The sequence below is a fragment of the Cnephaeus nilssonii genome, assembly GCF_951640355.1.
Source record: "Cnephaeus nilssonii genome assembly, chromosome: 20".
NCBI lineage: Eukaryota > Metazoa > Chordata > Mammalia > Chiroptera > Vespertilionidae > Cnephaeus > Cnephaeus nilssonii.
Genome location: NC_137091.1, coordinates 48,666,034 through 48,685,202, shown reverse-complemented (window position 1 = coordinate 48,685,202; position 19,169 = coordinate 48,666,034). Strand labels below are relative to the sequence as shown.

Genomic DNA, 19,169 nt, shown 5'->3' with positions numbered 1-19,169 from the left:
GATTCTCTCTGATCATTGATGTTTCTAACTCTCTCTCCCTCTCCCTTCCTCCCTGAAATCAATAAATATTTAAAAACAAACAAACAAATAGGGTCACATCCCGAGGTCCAGGGGGTGAGGACCCCAACACATCCATTTGGAAAGGACACATTCAACCCATAGCAACGTTTGTGTTCTCAGTTTAGAATTTCCCATCAGCCTCGATGGGTCCACGGACATGTGGCTACCTGTGGCTTCGGGGCTGACAGCAGCGTGTAGTGTGTTTCTGGGGAGCAGAAGCACCCCTTTTCTCTGCCCCAGAGGCGCCATCCCCCCACAAACGGACTCCCATTCAGAGCTGTTCCATTTCCAAACCTTTAATCCCAAATCAGACCACAGTGAGGCCAGACCCAGACATTCCCACCCCCACCCCATGTCTCCAAACTCTGGATTCGTCAGAAGAAGGCTCTCCCACAAGTGAATGCCTCCAGGTCTCAGACATGAATAGGTCCCACTCCCTCCCCATACCCCCTGACCTCCTCTCCCACCCACCCCCATCCCTAGTGACCCCATCAGGTCCCCGCCAACCTCCCCTGGGGACCCTCGTTTGCAAAAAGCCTCTCCCCACCCCACCCCCAAGCGGCCCAGATTCAGCCACGGAGGAACACGTATGTACAGAGGAAAAGGCGAGGGCGCGAGACGGGTCTGTGCAGACAACCTGGACCCCGGAGCCAGGAGAACAGCTTCTCCAGGACGTGGGGCGAAAGATGCTGAGGGGCCCCGGCCGGTGTGGCTCAGCAGATAGAGCATCAGCCCGAGGACCGAAGGGTCCGGGGTTCGATTCAGGTCCAGGGCATGTCCCTCGGTTGCAGGCTCCTCCCCGGCCCCGGGCCCTGGTCGGGGTGCATGCAGGAGGCAACCCATCAATGTGTCTCTCTCACATCGATGTTTCTCTCTGCCTCTCCCTCTCCCTTCCACTCTCTCTAGGGGTCAGTGGAGAAATGTCCTCGGGCGAGGATTCACAACAACAACAAGGTTCTGAGGGGACAGAGGATCACGGAGGGTTTGCAAGGAGCTGGAGAAAGCGCAGGCGTGCCTCTAGGGGGCCGTGGGCGCCTGCTTGGGGCAGAGTGAGCCCCAGGGCCAGGGCGGCAGGGTGAGCAGGAGGAAGCAGCCGCCCCCCAGCAGCAGGACCAGGCTGGCCCCCACGCCGCAGCCCAGGGACCAGGAGTACTCGTAGGTCAGGGCCGGGGCCGGGGGCGGCTCTGGGCTGACCCTCTGGACCAGGGCTCGCACGGAATGCCGGAACACCTCCAGGCTGACCAGGAGCAGCAGGCCTGTGGGGAGAGGAGAGACGAGGTGCTCAGGCGCCGGGGAACCCCCAACTTCGGTCTCCGTATCTCCTCAATGCACCCCATCCCAGGCTCCTCAAACAAGAAACCTGAGGGGCCCCCAAGCACCCTCTCATTCATTCATTCATTCATTCATTCAACAACCACTTACTAAGCACCTATTACATAGCAGATGCGATTTTGGAAGCTGGAGAGAAAGAAGGAAGAATAAGTGTGAGAGGCAGAAAGTGGGTGCCTGGGGCCAGGGGGGCGGGCAGTGGGGGGCAGGAGCTGGAGCCGGTTTTTAAGGGGACAGAGTTTCAGCTGGGGAAGATTGAAAGGTTCTGGAGCAGCCCCTGGCTGGATGGCTCAGTGGGCTACAGCGTCATCCTGATACACCATTTCGGGTTCGATTCCCAGTCAGGGCACATACAAGAATCAGCCAATGGCCCTGGCGGGTTTGGTTCAGTGGATAGAGTGCCAGCCTGTGGACTGAAGGGTCCCAGGTTCGATTCCAGTCAAGGGCACATGCCCAAGTTGCAGGCTCGATCCCCTGTAGGGGGTGTGCAGGAGGCAGCTGACCAATGATTCTCTCTCATCATTGATGTTTCTCTCGCTCTCCCCCTCTCCTTTCCTCTCTAAAGTCAATAAAAATATATTTTTTTAAAAAAGAATCAACCAATGAATGCATAAATACATGGAACAACAAATCTCAATCTCTCTCTCTCTCTCTCTTTCTCTCTCTCTCTTTCTTTCCTCATCAGTCACACCCCAGTAAAGTTGAAAAAAAACAGTGATGGTCGCCCTAGCCCCGTGGTCGGCAAACTGCGGCTCGCGAGCCACATGCGGCTCTTTGGCCCCTTGAGTGTGGCTCTTCCACAAAATACCACGGCCTGGGCGAGTCTATTTTGAAGAAGTGGCGTTAGAAGAAGTTTAAGTTTAAAAAATGTGGCTCTCAGAAGAAATTTCAATGGTTGTACTGTTGATATTTGGCTCTGTTGACTAATGCGTTTGCCGACCACTGCCCTAGCAGTGGATAGAGCGTCAGCCTATGGACTGAAGGGTCCCGGGTTCGATTCCGGTCAAGGGCACATACCTCAGTTGCAGGCTCCACCCCAGCCTGGGCCCGGGTTGGAGCTCGTGCAGGAGGCAACCAATCAATGTGTTTCTCTCCCATCCATGTTTCTCTCTGTCTTTCCCTCTCGCTTCGACTCTCTCTAAAAATCAGTGGAAAAATATCCTCGGGTGAGGATTAAAAAAAAAATACCGTAGTGATGGTGAATCACAAAATGAAAAGAAAGGCAGTCAAGTTGTAATGCAATTTGATTTTAGAAAGGGGGGAGAAAAGGAACAAGACAGACAAAGACCCTGACCTCCTGGGGCTTATATTCTACTTGGAGGAGACAGGTAGTAAACAATGCTTGCAGGAGCCAGTGAGGACGTCAATAGATAAAGCAGCAGGCAGGTGTGGTGGGAACAGTGACAGGGCGACTGAAACCCAGCTCCCGCCCCCTGCAGCCCTTCACCTATCAGCCGCCTCCGGCATGCTCCTGCCTGGGGATCCGGCCTGCATCCCAGGCATGTGCCCAGACCTGGGATCGAACCTCCAACCTCCCAGTGCACGGGTCAACACCCAACCAACCGAGCCACACCAGCCAGGGCGAGAGGGAATGCTTAAATGATGATGATGGCTTTGATGGGAATTCACCCAACCTTGAACCACTGGCTCAGAGAAATCTTTACGCACTGCCCGCCCAGCAAGGCACATCCCGGGCCGGCCGTGGCCTGCCAGCTGCCACGCTGCAGCCTCCACGGTAAACACACCAGAAGACAAGATCATTTCAGAGAGTGAGGCATGCTGGGAAGGAGTTGAAAACAGGGTGAGGGGAAGGGGAGTGACATCCAGGGGGTGGAGTAAGGACTTTAAATAGTGTCGTCATCTCGGCTGAGACACGAATGAAGGATGACAGGAAGCCGGCCACGCGTGAAATGAAGCGAGGGCTCTTCCGAGCAGAAGGAGCAGCTGGGGCAAAGGCCCAGGGTGGGATGGGGCAGAGGGAGTTTGAGGAAAAGAGAGGACTCCGTGTGACCAGAACAAAGAGAGCGGGGAGGAGGAGAGTGGTGGGTAATGGGCGTGCAGAGGTGGGCAGGGGTCAGATCGCTTAGGACCATCTTTTTAAAAATATATATATTTCTATTGATTTCAGAGAGGAAGGGAGAGGGAGAGAGAGAGAAACATCCATGATGAGAGAGAATCATGGATCGGCTGCCTCCTGCACGCCCCCCACTGGGGATGGAGCCCACAACACCGGCCTGTGCCCTTGACTGGAATCGAACCCGGGATCCTTCAGACTGCAGGCCAATGCTCTATCCACTGAGCCACACCAGCTAGCCCAGTGGTCGGCAAACTCATTAGTCAACAGAGCCAAATACCAACAGTACAACGATTGAAATTTCTTTAGAGAGCCAAATTTTTTAAACTTAAACTTCTTCTAACGCCACTTCTTCAAAATAGACTCGCCCAGGCCGTGGTATTTTGTGGAAGAGCCACACTCAAGGGGCCAAAGAGCCGCATGTGGCTCGCGAGCCGCGGTTTGCCGACCACTGGGCTAGTTCCACGTAGGACCATCGGATGGTCATCCATGGTCATGGATCCCAGCTGCCAACCCTCTCAGATCCTGGAGCCTGGCCCCAACCTCAGTCCCTGACCCTCCTTCCTCTTGGACCTCTGCTTCTCCCAGTTTCTGCCATGTTTTTGTTTTGTTTTTAAATATATTGTTATTGATTTCAGAGAGGGAGAGATAGAAACATCAATGATGACACAGAATCATTCATCGGCTGCCTCCTGCATGCCCCCCAATGGGGATCAAGCCCACAACCTGGGCATGTGCCCTTGACCGGAATTGAACCTGGGACCCTTCAGTCCGCAGGCCGACAGTCTATCCACTGAGCCACACCAGCCAGGGTTCCCCCCTGGTTTTGAATCAGGGGCCTGGAGCATGCAGCCGGGAGTCTGTGCACCATGGTTCAGGGACCCCCCTGAGTCCTTCCCGGCCCCGCGCAGCTCAGCATGCGGGCGTTGAAGGTGGAAAAGCATCTGGACGAAGAGGAGACGCTGCCCAGTCCCCTTCACGCCTTTGCTAGTTCCTGCACCTTTCATTCATTCGACAGATCTTAACGGAGCTCTCGTTACGAAATATATACAGGAGACTAACAGAGGCTTCCCCGGAAGGAGAGATGGACAAGAACCAGGTAAATGTCCTGTGGTGGGCTGAGCCGCATCTTCTATTTGGTGGTGGGGCCTTTAAAGGAATAAGTTAAAATGAGGTCATTTGAGTGGGCTCCAATCCAGGGTGGCTGCTGCCTTTACAAGAAGAGATGAGGGCACAGACCGGCACAGAGGGATGACCACGTGAGGACACGTGGAGAAAAGGGCCATCTGCAGGCTGAGCAGAGGGGCCTCAGGACGGCCCAGCCCTGCTGACCCCGGGAGCCTGGACTTCCAGCCTCCAGGGCTGAGAGAAAATACATTTCTGTTGTCAAGCCACCCAAGGTCCAAATCCTTTTTTTTTTTTAATTATTAAATTTACTAGAGGCCTGCTGCACGATATTTGTGCAAGAATAGGCCTTCCTTCCCCTGGCTTCACTCCGCTCTCAGGCCTCCCGGGAGCCGGCAAGTCCTCGCTTCTGTCCGGAGCACCGCTCCTATAGCTCCCTCAGCTGCCCCCCTCCCCCTCATAGCAGGTGTCCCACCCCTCCAGCCTACTCCACACCTGCATATGCAAATTAGCCTGCCATCTTTGTTGGGTTAATTTGCATACTCACTCTGATTGGCTGCAGGCATAGCAGAGGTACGGTCAATTTACATGTTTGTCTATTATTAGGTAAGACTGGCGTGACATTGGTTAATAGGATCATATAGGTTTTAGGTGTGGATTTCCATGTTACAAGATCTGTATATTGCACTGTGTGCCACCCCACAAAGTCAAATCATCTTCTCTCACCATATAGTAGGCCCCCTTCACAGCCTCACACACCAGAGTGCTTGGAGACCCTCCAATTCCGAGCCAACAACGGGGCTTAGAGGTCTCATATCTGAGCCTACTACCAGCCCTTGTGCCTCCTGACATGCAACAGTGCTTGGAGACCTCTCAACTTCCCAAAATGCAACAGTGCTTGGGGACCCTGCCTCCTAGCGTTCAACAGTTCTTGGAGATCTTACCTCCCATTATGCAACCGACTTAGAGATCCCACCTCCCATCGTGCAACAGTGCTTGGAGATCCCACCTGCCAGCATGCACAGTTCTTGTAGACCATACCTCCCAGCATGCAACAGGGTTTAGAGATCCCCACCTCCCAGCAGGCAACAGTGGTTGGGGAATCCCACCTCCCATCATGCAACAGTGCTAGGAGATCCTACCTGCCAGCATGCACAGTTCTTGTAGACCATACCTCCCAGCATGCAACGGGGTTTAGAGATCCCACCTCCCAGCAGGCAACAGTGCTTGGGAAATCCCACCTCCCATCATGCAACAGTGCTTGGAGATCCTACCTGCCAGCATGCACAGTTCTTGTAGACCATACCTCCCAGCATGCAATGGGGTTTAGAGAACCCACCTCCCAGCAGGCAACAGTGCTTGGGGATCCCCCCACCTCCCAGCGTGCAGTGTCCTCAGTCTGCAGGCTCCCGCGGGCCCTCACCTGAGAGGCCGAAGCAGATGGCTCCCACTCGGACCAGGAACTCTGCGCCTTTGCTGAGCACCATGATGATGCAGAGGCACCCCAGGGCCATGACCGTCAAGCCGAGAACCGCTATCACCGCGGCTGCCAGATTCATCTCTGCGGGGGGACAGGGAGGAAAAGGAAGAACATGGGATGCAGGGAGTGGGCGAACCCCCCCACAGGGAGCCAGAGCCAGGGAAATGGGAGATTCGGGACTAGAGGAGAATGTGCCAGAATGTGCCAGTAGAAGCCCATCCAGTCCAATGGTTGACTTCTGCTGTTGAGGGAGCTGAGACCCTGACAGGACCTCAAGTCACACAGCAAAGACAGGACAGACCCGCACTAGAAGGAATGGGAAGGACCAATGATTACTTCCGGTCTGGTCACCGCCTGTTTACAGGTGAGGAGACTGAGGCAGTGGGCGTGGGGGGACCATGGAGGGGGTATGTTACCGTGGCCACTCCCTGGATGGAAAATTCTGGTAAAGTCACTGAACCTCTCAGCCTCAGTTTTCTCCTCTAGAAAATCAGGATCCGATTCCTTATTGGGACCGGCTTGCGTAGCTCAGTGGTTGAGCATAGATCCATGAACCAGGAGGTCAGGGCACATGCCCAAGCCAGGGGCTCCATCCCCAGTGGGGGGTGTGCAGGAGGCAGCCAATCAGTGATTCTCTCTCATCATTGATATTTCTCTCTCTCTCTCCCTTCCTCTCTGAAATATAATAAAAATATATTTTAAAAAATAACAGCCCTGCCCTAACTTGTTTGGCTCAGTGGATAGAGCATCGGCCTGCGGGCTGTAAGGTCCCAAGTTCGATTCTGGTCAAGGGCATGTACCTTGGTTGCGGTCACACCCCCAGTAGGAGGTGTGCAGGAGGCAGCTGATCGATGTTTCTAACTCTCTATCCCTCTCCCTTCCTCTCTGTAAAATATCAATAAAATATATATATTTTTTAATAAAATAAAATAAATAAAAATAAAAAATAACAGCCCTAGCCAGTTTGGCTCAGTGGTTAGAGCATTGGCCTGGGGACCAAAGGGTCCCAGGTTAGATTCTGATTAAGGGCACATGCCTGGGTTGTGGGCTTGATCCCCAGTGGGGGGCGTGCAAGAGGCAGCCAATCAATGATTCTCTCTCATCATTGATGGTTCTATCTCCCTCTCCCTCTCCCTTCTTCTTGGAAATCAATAAAAACACATATTTAAAAAATGGAAAAAATATCCTGGGTGAGGATGAACAACAGCAACCACCTGAGTTTCCCAGTCACACCCGCCACCCTCCAGGTGCTCAGCAGCCGCCGGGGCCCGGGGCTGCCACACTGGGCAGTACAGACACAGGACACGTCCAATCGCCCAGAATATTCTGTGGGAGAAGCTGCTGTGGAGCCTGAACCCTGCCTCTGCCTCTCCGCTTCCTGGGAAAACAAATTTAACCACTCACGCACATCCGTTTCCTCAGCTGGAAGGCTGAGATAAAGCCCCCGCCTGCAGGGCGGGCCAGGACGGTGCTCCTATAAATGGACCGCCCAGCACCGTGTCTAGCACGTGGTAGATGCACATTTGGAAGATGTTCAAGTATACCAGGCACAGCCCTGGCTGGCCGGTGTGGCTCAGTGGATAGCGCGTCAGCCTGTGGACTGAAGGGTCCTGAGTTCGATCCCAGTCAAGGGCACATGCTGAGTTGCAGGCTTGATCCCCAGTAAGGGGTGTGCAGGAGGCAGCCAGTCCATGATTCTCATCATTGACTAGAGGCCCGGTGCATGAATTCGTGCACGGGTGGGGTCCCCCTGGGTGGCCTGCAGGGATTGGGCTGAAACCCGCGGTCCAATGCTACCTGCAGCTCCTACCTGCCCCTCCCGCTCATCCCGGCCCCCTGTGCCTGCTGTGGGCTCGCGCCCAATCAGTCCCGATAGGGAGAGGCTCACGCTGCTGCGGCAGCGCTTTCCAGCCATGAGCCCTGTGTCTGGCGCCCTCCAAAGGGGAGTTGCCTATGGGATCGGGCTGAAACCAGCTCTCTGACATCCCCCAAGGGGTCCTGGATTGCAAGAGGGCACAGGCCAGGCTGAGGGACCCCACTGGTGCACAGTTGGGCCAGGGAGGAACCGTGGGAGGGCTCCAGGTCGTGTCTGGCCCATCTCTCTCAGTCCTGATCGGCAGGACCCCAGCAGCAAGCTAACCTACCGGTAGGAGCATCTGCCCCCTGGAGGTCAGTGCACGTCATAGCAACTGGTTGACCAGTTGACTGCCTGCCCCCTGGTGGTCAGTGCACATCATAGTGAGCGGTGGAGCAGCCTTAGCATATCATTAGCATATGACGCTTTGATTGGTTGGTCGGTTGTTCTGCCCTTTAGTCTATTTGCATATTACCCTTTTATTATATAGGATGTTTCTATCTCCCTCTCCCTTCCTCTCTGAAATCAATAAAAATATATTGGGGGGGGGGGGGGATAAAGTACCATGCACAGAGAGGGGCTGTGACTTGTGCAGAGTTGCACAGCAAAGGCAGAGCCGGGGTAGGAGTGTCGGGCACAGGGCCCTGCAGAACCATGACCCTCCTGCCACCACTCCCCTCAAAGTGGGACCTCCCCGGGACATAGGAGCTGAGCCCAAGCCTGCCAAGAACCCCTCCAATGCGGTCAGCATACCCCCACCCCCGACCCCCACCGCGGGGTGACAGGCTCTCACCTTTCTTTGTGGTTCTATGGAAGATGTGTGCGTTCTCCCCCGTGGTGAAGAATTTAAAGTAGGTGCAGTTGGTTTCTGTGGGAGCAAGGGAGAGAGAGAAATAAGGGAGGTGATGCCAGGGGGGACCATCGTGTATGTTCAGGGACTGGATAGTAAACCTAGCTCACAGTAGGTGGGAATATGACATGAGCATCACCAATAAAAATATGACAGAAGAGCCCTGGCCGGTTTGGCTCAGTGGTTAGAGCGTCGACCTGCGGACTGAAGGGTCCGGATTCGATTCCGGTCAAGGGCATGTACCTTGGTTGAGGGTGCATCCCCAGTGGGGGGTGTGCAGGAGGCAGCTGATGGCTGTTTCTCTCTCATCGATGTTTCTAACTCTCTATCCCTCTCCCTTCCTCGCTGTTAAAAATTAATAAAATATATTTAAAAAACACACACACAAAGAAACCATGTGCAGAGACATATATGTTTACAATAACAGGGAGTCCGAAGACTAACAGAAAGCAACCTACGAGATTTGAGAAATAAAAATAAAAATAGCCCGGCTGGCGTGGCACAGCGGTTGAGCGTTGACCTATGAACCAGGAGGTCAGGGTTCGGTTCCCGGTCGGGGCACATGCCCGGGTTGCGGGCTTGACCCCCAGTGTGGGGCGTGCAGGAGGCAGCTGATCCATGATTCTCTTTCATCATTCATATTTCTATCTCTCCCTCCCTCTCCCTTCCTCTCTGAGATCAATAAAAATATATTTTAAAAAAATAAAAATAAAACCCAGGACCCTGGCCAGGTAGCTCAGCTGGTTAGAGCATCGTCCAGATACACCAAGGCTGCAGGTTTGATTCTCGGTCCGGGCACACAACACACGAATCAACCAATGAATGCATCCGTAAGTGGAACAGCAAATCTCTCTCTCTCTCTCTCTCTCTCTCTCTCTCTCCCTCTCAAAATCAATCAATATTTTTTTTAAAAAAACACATTAAGAGCTGAGTCAGGAAGAAGTGAAATAAAAGAATAATAACATAAAATAGAGCACAAGAAGGATCTTGCAAAGGCTGATAATGACTTTGTGACATACCCCGGGGAGCATGATTCATCCAGCTCTGTGTACGGGAGGTCCAAAACCCTAAGCTTTAAGAACAAGCAAACCCACTCTCGCAACTGCGTTTTGAAGCCAGAGCTTCCTGCAGAATTCACTATTCCAACTTTCTTATGCTGCAGGCGGGGAAACCGAGGCACAGAACGGGAGGGGAGAGGTAGAGACTAGGAGTGGGGGGAGAGGCCGGAGGGGGGCCTGGCAGCCGGGGGAAATGGGAAGGGACTTTGCAGACTGAAGGGGGATGTGGAGGTGACACAAGCAGGAGCTGCTTCCATCGTGGTGACCATCGCCCCCGTTCTACAGGAGAGGAACACGAGGAGAGGTAAACTGAGTCAGGTGAGGTGGGACACGCCACCCGGTGGCCTGAGGGAAGGAGGGGGCGTGAGCTGTCCCATCGGGAGCAGTGGCGGGCGGTCCTCACGGCTCAGTGAGGACCCTATTGTCGCCGTCAATGGGGGGGACGGGGCCACACCCACGGGGGGACTGGGCCGTCCCATCTAGCCGGCGTGGTACATTGTTCCAGGACAGTGTGAGGGGTCTGGCACCCCGTTCACTAACCATCTAGGACATCTTGTCTCTGACCCCAAAGGATATGGCACATCCCATTTGGAAAAGAAAATCAATACATTTAAAAAAAAATGTTTTGAAAAGAGATGTGCCCAGCTGGTGTGGCTCAGTGGTTGAACCAGGAGGTCACGGTTTGATTCCCGGCCAGGGCACAGGCCCGGGTGGCAGGCTCGATCCCCAGTAGGGGGCGTGCAGGAGGCAGCCGATCCATGATTCTCTCTCATCATGGATGTCTCTCTCTCTGTCCCTCTCCCTTCCTCTCTGAAATCAATAAAATATGTATATGTGCTTTTAAAAGATAAGCATTGCTATAAAAATCAACACAGAGAGGGGAGGGACCCCATGGTATGCAGGAGGTGGGGGGCGGTGACATCTCCTCAGGACGGTGAAGGTAACATTTCCTGGGAAGCGGGGTGTCTGGGGGTTGGGAGAGGTGAGGTGAGAGCTCCGTTTGGGGGAATCAGTAGGTGGGAACAGGCATGATTCTACTTGGGTCAAGGCTGTCCGTCTCCCGGGCCCGCGGGGTGGGGTGCAGCTGTTCGGGTGGGGTGCAGCTGTCTGGGAGTGGGAAGAGCAAGCTGACACCAGGAACCCAGACGCTCTCGGGGCACAGGCTGTGTGTGGGCACGTGCACGGGGCACAGGCTGTCCCCGGGGTGCGGGTGTTTCTGGGGGACGCAGGCTGCTGAGGGCGCCAGCTGAGTGTGGAGTCACAGGCTGGGTGTCAGCCGAGGCCACGTGTGGAGGCACGGGCTCCCCTAGGCGCTGTGGGGGGACACAGGTGCCTGGATCACAGGCTGTCCCGAGGCACTGGGAGTCACAGGCTGGTCTGGGGGTACAGGCTGGTCTGGGGGTACATGGTGGTCTAGGGGTACAGGCTGGTCTGGGGTACGGGCTGGTCTGGGGGTACAGGCTGGTCTGGGGGCACAGGCTGGTCTGGAGGTAGAGGCTGGTCTGGGGGTACATGGTGGTCTAGGGGTACAGGCTGGTCTGGGGGTACAGGCTGGTCTGGGGGTACATGGTGGTCTAGGGGTACAGGCTGGTCTGGGGGTACAGGCTGGTCTGGAGGTAGAGGCTGGTCTGGAGGTACATGGTGGTCTGGGGGTAGAGGCTGGTCTGGGGGTACAGGCTGGCCTGAGGGAACAGGTGGGATTAAGGGTACAGGCTGGTCTGGGGTACAGGCTGGCCTGAGGGAACAGGTGGGATTAGGGGTACAGGCTGGTCTGGGGTACATAGTGGTCTAGGGTACAGGCTGGCCTGAGGGAACAGGTGGGTCTAGGGGTACAGGCTGGCCTGGGCACAAGCTATCTGGGGTACAGACTTTCTCTCCTACAAGGTTTGTGCCTGGAGCAAAGGCCATTGGGGAGCACGGGGAGGTGTGGGCTCGGGCTGTTGTGAGGGTGCAGGCTCCCTCCCCGGGCTCAGCTCCCTCCGGGGCACAGTGTCCTCCCGCCGCCGGGGGCCCCGGGCGCCTCACCTCCGGGCAGCTGGGCGGGGCCGCAGGTCCGGCGGGCGGCGGGCACGTCCTCCTGCCACAGGCGCTTCACGCACACCTTCCAGAGCCCCAGGTAGGCGGCGTCGCACACGGCGCTGTCGTTGGCCCGGAAGGTGTTGAGCTCCACCCAGAACTCGGTGCCCACGGCCAGCACGGCCAGCGTGGCGCCCACGGCCGTCAGCAGCAGCGCCAGCTTCACCTTGCCCTCGCGCTCCGGCGACAGCCCCGGCGGCCCCGCGCCCCGCCTGGCGGCCGCCCCCCGCCGCCGGTCCTCCTCTTGCATCAGGAAGTTGGACCACATCATCATCCCGGCGGCGGGCCGGGCGGCCGGGCTCGGGGCTGGGCTCGCGGGGAAGGGCTGGGCCGGGCGGGCTGGGGCGGGGCTGGGGGGCGGGGGGGGGGAGGAGAAGCCCTGGGGTCTCGCAGGCGCTGGGGGGTTGGGGGGGGGCTGTTTCCACGGGACTATAAAACACGGAACCCCTGAGTCTCCCCGGAACCTCACATGGGGGGCCAAGGGTGCCTCTGCGTCTCAGAAGAGAAAAAACAAGGCACCCCCCACCCCTCCCCCCCGCGCACACACACACCCTGGGGAACCCGCCGGGAAGGGCCTGCGTTGCCACAGAAACTCAGCAGAGACGGGGGACCCGGAGCAAGATCGGGGCGCCCAGGAGGGGGGGGGGGGCCCGCGGGCTCCGGGGGCAGGAGGGCTCCGAGGGGCTGCTCCGCCCCCGCCCCCTCGGCTCGGATTTTCGGGGTGCGCAGGAGAGGACGCTGAGCTCCCCGTGCGTTTGAAAGGGGGCGCCTGTTGGCTGCTCTTAGGCTCGGGGTCGGGGGAGGGAGGAGTCGGGTTCCCTCCGGGGTGTAGCGGGGAGGTCAGCCCTCCTTCTGGGTCTCAGAGAGGCAGCGGGGACCCCCCCCCCTCCCGCAACATTCACACAAGGGAGCCACAGAGTCCTGGCTGGGGTTCAGAAAAAAGGGGGACCTGCTGGAATCAGAGAACAGACTCCATCCGAGGTCGGCACGAGGGCGGAGGGCTCCCCGGGGGCTCAGAGGGGGCCCCCCCACGGGGAGGCTCAGATCCAGGGGGTGCGCCCCGCGCGGCGGCGCAGCAAACGGGGGCAGACGCTCCCCGCGGTGGAAGGACAGCGGGACCCGGAAGGGACTCGGCGTCCCCTCCGGCTCGCCGGGCTCCCCTCCCCCGGGCTCCCAGGGCCTGCCGGGCCGGGAAGGCTCCAGGCTCCGCTCCAGGCCGGGCGCCCCCCGCAGGCCTCCCGCCCCCGGCTCCCGGGCAGGGACCCCGCTCCTCGCCCTCCTGCCTGGGCGCCGCCCCAGCTCCGCGATCCTCCGCACCGTGCGCTCCGCACCGCCGCCCGCCCGGCCGCCGCACCCGCGCCGCTCGCCGCGGCCTCGCCCCCGGCCGCCCACCCCCACCCGCCCGGCTATTTCGGGCTCGACCCGTAAATAACACCCGCACCTGTCGCCGGGCGCCTGTTGCCATAGGGATCCCGGGTATTTTAAGGAGACGCGGGGCGGGGAGGGGCGGAGGCCGGGTCCTGACCCGGCTGGAGCCCGGAGGGACATCCATTCCCTTCAGGGGCGTGCGCGGGAGCCGAGGGTCCGATCTCCCCGGGGCGGGAGAGGGAGCAGGGCGGGGAGCCGGGATTTTCGATTTTTGGTCTGAACTGGGCGCAGCTGGGAACCTGAACTGCTGGCTCCGAGGGAGGAGGGGTTGGGGGCCTGGGCTCCTGGGTCTGAGGGAGGAGGGCTGGGGGCCTGGGCTCCTGGGTCTGAGGGAAGAGGGCTGGGGGCCTGGGCTCCTGGGTCTGAGGGAGGAGGGCTGGGGGCCTGGACTCCTGGGTCTGAGGGAAGAGGGCTGGGGGCCTGGACCCCTGGGTCTGAGGGAGGAGGGGCTGGGGGCCTGGACCCCTGGGTCTGAGGGAGGAGGGGCTGGGGGCCTGGACCCCTGGGTCTGAGGGAGGTGGGCTCCTGGGTCTGAGGGAGGAGGGCTGGGGGCCTGGACTCCTGGGTCTGAGGGAAGAGGGCTGGGGGCCTGGACCCCTGGGTCTGAGGGAGGAGGGGCTGGGGGCCTGGACCCCTGGGTCTGAGGGAGGGGCTGGGGGCCTGGACTCCTGGGTCTGAGGGAGGAGGGCTGGGGGCCTGGGCTCCTGGGTCTGAGGGAGGAGGGGCTGGGGGCCTGGGCTCCTGGGTCTGAGGGAGGAGGGGCTGGGGGCCTGGACTCCTGGGTCTGAGGGAGGAGGGGCTGGGGGCCTGGGCTCCTGGGTCTGAGGGAGGAGGGGCTGGGGGCCTGGACTCCTGGGTCTGAGGGAGGAGGGCTGGGGGCCTGGACTCCTGGGTCTGAGGGAGGAGGGGCTGGGGGCCTGGGCCCCTGGGTCTTAGGGAGGAGGGGCTGGGGGCCTGGGCTCCTGGGTCTGAGGGAGGAGGGGCTGGGGGCCTGGGCTCCTGGGTCTGAGGGAGGAGGGGCTGGGGGCCTGGACTCCTGGGTCTGAGGGAGGAGGGACTGGGGGCCTGGACTCCTGGGTCTGAGGGAGGAGGGGCTGGGGGCCTGGGCTCCTGGGTCTGAGGGAGGAGGGGCTGGGGGCCTGGGCTCCTGGGTCTGAGGGAGGAGGGGCTGGGGGCCTGGACTCCTGGGTCTGAGGGAGGAGGGACTGGGGGCCTGGACTCCTGGGTCTGAGGGAGGAGGGACTGGGGGCCTGGACTCCTGGGTCTTAGGGAGGAGGGGCTGGGGGATCCCAGATCCCAGGGTTTGAAGGGAGAAGGACAGAGGCCCATGCTGGGTCCTCAGCTCCCAGGAGGTAGAAGGGTCAGGGCCGGGGAGAGCTGGTTGCTGGGAGCACAGAATCAGAGCTGCAGTGGAGTTTATTAGCCGGGGCACCCCAGGACTTTCCATGCAGTTTGCTCCCCGGGGGCAGGGGCGGGGCAGCCCGTGGAATGGCCGCGGGGCCTGGTCTTCACCCTTTCACCCCCGCCCTCAGCCTGGGTGCGGACGGCCCAGGGGGGACCCACCTTCACCAACAGCTCTGCCTGCGGTTGGCTGCTCCAGCGGCAGGTGGGCCCGGCCTTCTCCGTGCACCTGCTCTGGACGCCACGGCGCCCTTTATCGCTTCAGGGGAGCACACATCGCCCTGGGGTGTGGCCCTGTGCGTCTGTGGGCTCCCCCAGCCTGCGGCCGGGCCTGGGTGCTCGGGGAACTCACCTCCTGGCCCTCAGCACAGCCCAGCCCAGGACACAAATGTGCATTAGGCCACGTGAATGAATGAATGAATGAATGAGCAAATGGATGAATGAATGAATGAATGAAGTGCGATGGGGACACACAGACATCCCCTCCCAGGCCTGGGAAAGGGCCCCCGTCAGACCACAGCCCCCTCTGCTCTGAGATGCAGGCCGGGCTGGGGGTGCCCGGAGGCCTCAGGAAATTGCTTAAATGAATGAGTGAAAGCTGTTTCTTCCCTCAGGTCCCGGGGTCTCCTGAGGCCTCCACGGGTGTGCTTGGTGCTGGCAGCAGCTCGGATGCATGGCGCAGGGCAGGGCAGCCCTGGGGCAGTTCGCCTGTCCCCCGAGTCCATGTCCCCTCCGGCCCTGGGCCTCCCCAAGTTTCTCAATCCATCTGCTGCAACAGCTCCCTCATTTCCGGGTGCACGCTGTCCCCCATCTCCCTGTCTCTCCTTTCACAGGAAGGGTACGCACTTTCTTTGGTATGGAAGTCCCTGTCACGTTCACACCAAAGGACGGCCTGGTCTCCTTGCCCCCTCCCTCTCTCCTCCCTCCTCCCTCCCTCCTCCCTCCCTCCCTCCCTCCCTCCCACCTTTGTGTGACAATGACCTCTTATTAAACCAAACGGTTGTTTTGGGGGGTTTCCTTGTTCTCAGCAGCTTGGCGGGGTTCCTCCTGGTCTCTGGTCACCCCTCTACCCTCTTCTGACCCGGATGTGGATGCCCGTGCCCCCCCCCTCCCGGCTGGGGTCACTTCTCTTGTCCGCATCCACCTCCTTCGTCACCTAACCCAGCCTCATGACATTCCGTGTCTCCTCTATGCTGACCTGTCCAAAATGTATATTTCTAGCCATGACCTGTCCCCCAGCTCACATGTCCCACTGGCGACCTGATAGGCCGGCTTGGGTTTCTCACAGGCGTCTCCACGGGATGCTCGGTTCCTCCACCCCAATCCCGACTCCTGCCCCGGTGGCCCCCCTGGTGTGCGCCCCGTGGAGGGTCCCTGTCCTCCCTCACTGGTCTCTCCCCGTCTCTGCAGCACCCAGTTCATTTACGATCAGTTCTGCCTCCAGAATCCCGTTCCTCTCCATCCTCGCCGACCCCTCAGGGGTCCCGGCCACCAGCAGCCTGGCCTGGACGGGGACCGCCGCCCCCTGACGCCTCACTGCCCCCTTCACTCCTACCTCCCCTCTCAGCATGACAACGTGGTTCTCTTATTTTGTTGTTCGTTTTTTAATTTTTTTTCTTTTTTTTATTTCCGAGAGGAAAGGAGAGGGAAAGATAGAAACATGATGAGAGAGAATCACTGACCGGCCGCCTCCTGCACGCCCCACGCTGGGAATCGAGCCCGCAACCTGGGCACGTGCCCTGCCTGGGGAATCGAACCGTGACCTCCTGGTTCAGAGGTTGACACTCAGACCATTGAGCCACACGGGCCGGGCTGTTATTTATTATTATTATTTTTATTTTTTTTAAATATAATCATGTGCCTGTGCTCGGCCCGTGGAGTCCAGACATCAGGTTCATCCTCCAGGGCTCAAAGGCCCTGCGGAAAGGGCCCCCACTCTGTTCTGACCTCACCCTCCTTAACCTGCCCCCCCCCCCCCCCCCCCGAGCGTCCCAGCCAGCCTGGAGTCCTCGGGGCTTTTCGCTGCCTTTGTCCCCATCCCTCTCCTTCTCCCAACCCCAGTCCCTGTTCCCAGGTGACCTCTGCAGGGGGTCCTCCTCTGGGGCCTGCTCCGTCACCGTCACCCACACCTCGTCCCGCTTGGCTTTGACAGCAGTTCCCTGTGGCTGACATTCTCGTGCGCCCCTCCTGTGAGTCCCAGGAGAGCAGGGCCTTGACCGACCGCACAGCCAGCACGTGCCTCGGGCCTCGCCTGAGTCTAGAACAGGACGGGGCTCGGCGAATACTTCCCGAACACGGGGAGGGAGCCGGCAGGAGACACGGCTCGGTCCGACGCCGTCCACGGCGCGCCTGCCTCTGAGTCCCCACATTTCCTCCCGGCAGATCTCAGGGCCTTTCTCTGTGACGCCACCTCCGTGTCTCTACGTTTTTGGTGTGTCTGAGCCGCCTCACTTCTGATTTGTGCATTTTTAACATTTTTATTTATTTTTTTTATTGATTTCAGAGAGGAAGGGAGAGAGGGAGATGGAAACATCCATGATGAGAGAGAATCATGGACCGGCTGCCTCCTGCACGCCCCCTACTGGGGATGGAGCCCGCAACCTGGACATGTGCCCTGCCGGGAATCGAACCCTGACCTCCTGGTTCATAGGTCGATGCGAAACCGCTGAGCCACGCCGGCGGGGCTGATTTGTGCATCTTTGTGTCCGTCTCTCCTCTCCCTTTCTCTGCCCTCTCTGGATCTCTTTCCTTTTTCTCTGTGTCTCGGTGACTCACTGGGTTTGGGTCTCTCGTCCTCATCCTTCCTCCCCCGTCTCCCCCCTCCCTACCCATCCCCCACCTCTTTCTTTCTTTTTTCACTATATTTTATTGATTTTTTACACAGAGGAAGGGAGAGGGATAGAGAGTTAGAAACATCGATGAGAGAGACATTGATCAGCTGCCTCCTGCACACTCCCCACTGGGGATGTGCCCGCAACCAGGGTACATGCCCTTGACCGGAATCGAACCCGGGACCCTTGAGTCCGCAGGCCGACGCTCTAGCCACTGAGCCAAACCGGTTAGGGCTCCCCCACCTCTTTCTTGCTCTCTGGCCTTTGGACCCTAGAGTCCACTACCCCCAACCAGTTCTGCCCCCTCCTGCACCAGAGCCCCCTCTCCCACCAAACTTGTCTCGAAACCCACCTCCCCCTGCCCCCCTTCTACTGGTCCCCCCTCCAGTCCAGGGTGGGGAACCTTTTTCCTGCCAAGGGCCTTTTGGATATTTATAACATCATCCACTTAATAGAATTCACTTAATACGTTTATGTTGCTATGAACAGAGCTCTTAGATTTATTGAATTTCAGACCCTGCCTGTGGTTGCCTTGTGCAGCCCGCAGGCCGGACGTCCCCACCCCTGCCCTACACCACGTCCTCCGGTCGCACTAGAGTGCATTCCTTTCCCCCTCGCTTTCTGTGTGTCTGACGCTAACCCCACAGCTGGCCTGCCTGGGTCCCCACCCTCCAGCCTCTCTCCCTCTTTCTAGTCCTTCCACACAGGCCCCCGAGGGAAGTCCCAACACCCAGCCCTGGTCCTGCCCTCCTCAGTCCCACCCTTTTCTTTTTTAAAATACACTGAGTGGCCAGATGATGATGATCTCTGAACGCGTAATAATCTGGCCACTCAGTGTATATCCTATATAATAAAAGGCTAATATGCAAATTATCCCCTCGACCAGGAGTTCGACCAGCAGGCAGGCCGGCCAACCGCCCATGTCCCCTCCCCCTGGCCAGGCTGGCGGGACCCCCACCCATGCACGAATTCATGCACCAGGCCTCTAATATATATGTACTGAGTGGCCAGATTATTATGCGTTCAGAGATCATCATAATCTGGCCACTCAGTGTATATTTTTATTGATTTCAGAGAGGAAGGGAGAGAATCATGGATTGGCTGCCTCCTACACGCCCCCTACTGGGGATCCTGTGGCAACACAGGCATGTGCCCTAATCTGAATGGAACTGTGACCTCCTGGTTCATAGGTCGAAGCTCAACCACTGAGCCACGCTGGCTGGACTGTCCCACCCTTTTTCTGCTGCTCCGTGTTACCCAGACAGAGGACCAGGAGCCCCGAGGGCAGGGCAGGGCCTGGTTACCTCAGTCCTCCCAGCAGGACTGAGAGCAGCAGGCCTGGCACCTGGGAGACCTCGGGAAACACTTGCTGAGCCAGTGAGGGGAGGCCACTAAGCACCGTGCCTTCCGTGTCCTCAGTGACTTTCAAACCCACCCTCCTGGCCCCACAGCCCTTGCCCAGCTCATCTGCCCTCCTGCCTCACCCTCCCACAGCACCCGCCACACCCCAGGGTCCTCTCCTAGCACCCACACTGACCCTGCCTTCTGCCTGCTCTAAGCTCCCCCACATTTTCCCGCCACCGTTAGAACAACACCCCAACC

The 19,169-nt window shown here is 58.6% G+C and overlaps 1 protein-coding gene across 3 annotated transcripts; it reads right to left on the bottom strand.

Moving 5' to 3' along the window:
• Positions 1-1,027: 1,027 nt before the first annotated feature.
• On the bottom strand, positions 1,028-12,181 carry CACNG6 (calcium voltage-gated channel auxiliary subunit gamma 6; the record flags this gene model as incomplete). Of its 3 annotated transcripts, XM_079799512.1 has the most annotated exons (4): positions 1,028-1,316; positions 6,012-6,149; positions 8,717-8,791; positions 11,857-12,181. In XM_079799512.1, 4 exons carry the CDS (start codon positions 12,179-12,181, stop codon positions 1,078-1,080), a joined length of 777 nt encoding a protein of 258 aa, XP_079655638.1. In that variant the 3' UTR covers positions 1,028-1,077. The 3 variants fall into 3 exon arrangements, with proteins under 3 accessions (XP_079655638.1, XP_079655639.1, XP_079655640.1); XM_079799513.1 differs by lacking the exon at positions 6,012-6,149 and having other exon boundaries at positions 11,857-12,178; XM_079799514.1 differs by lacking the exons at positions 6,012-6,149; positions 8,717-8,791 and having other exon boundaries at positions 11,857-12,178.
• Positions 12,182-19,169: the final 6,988 nt, after the last annotated feature.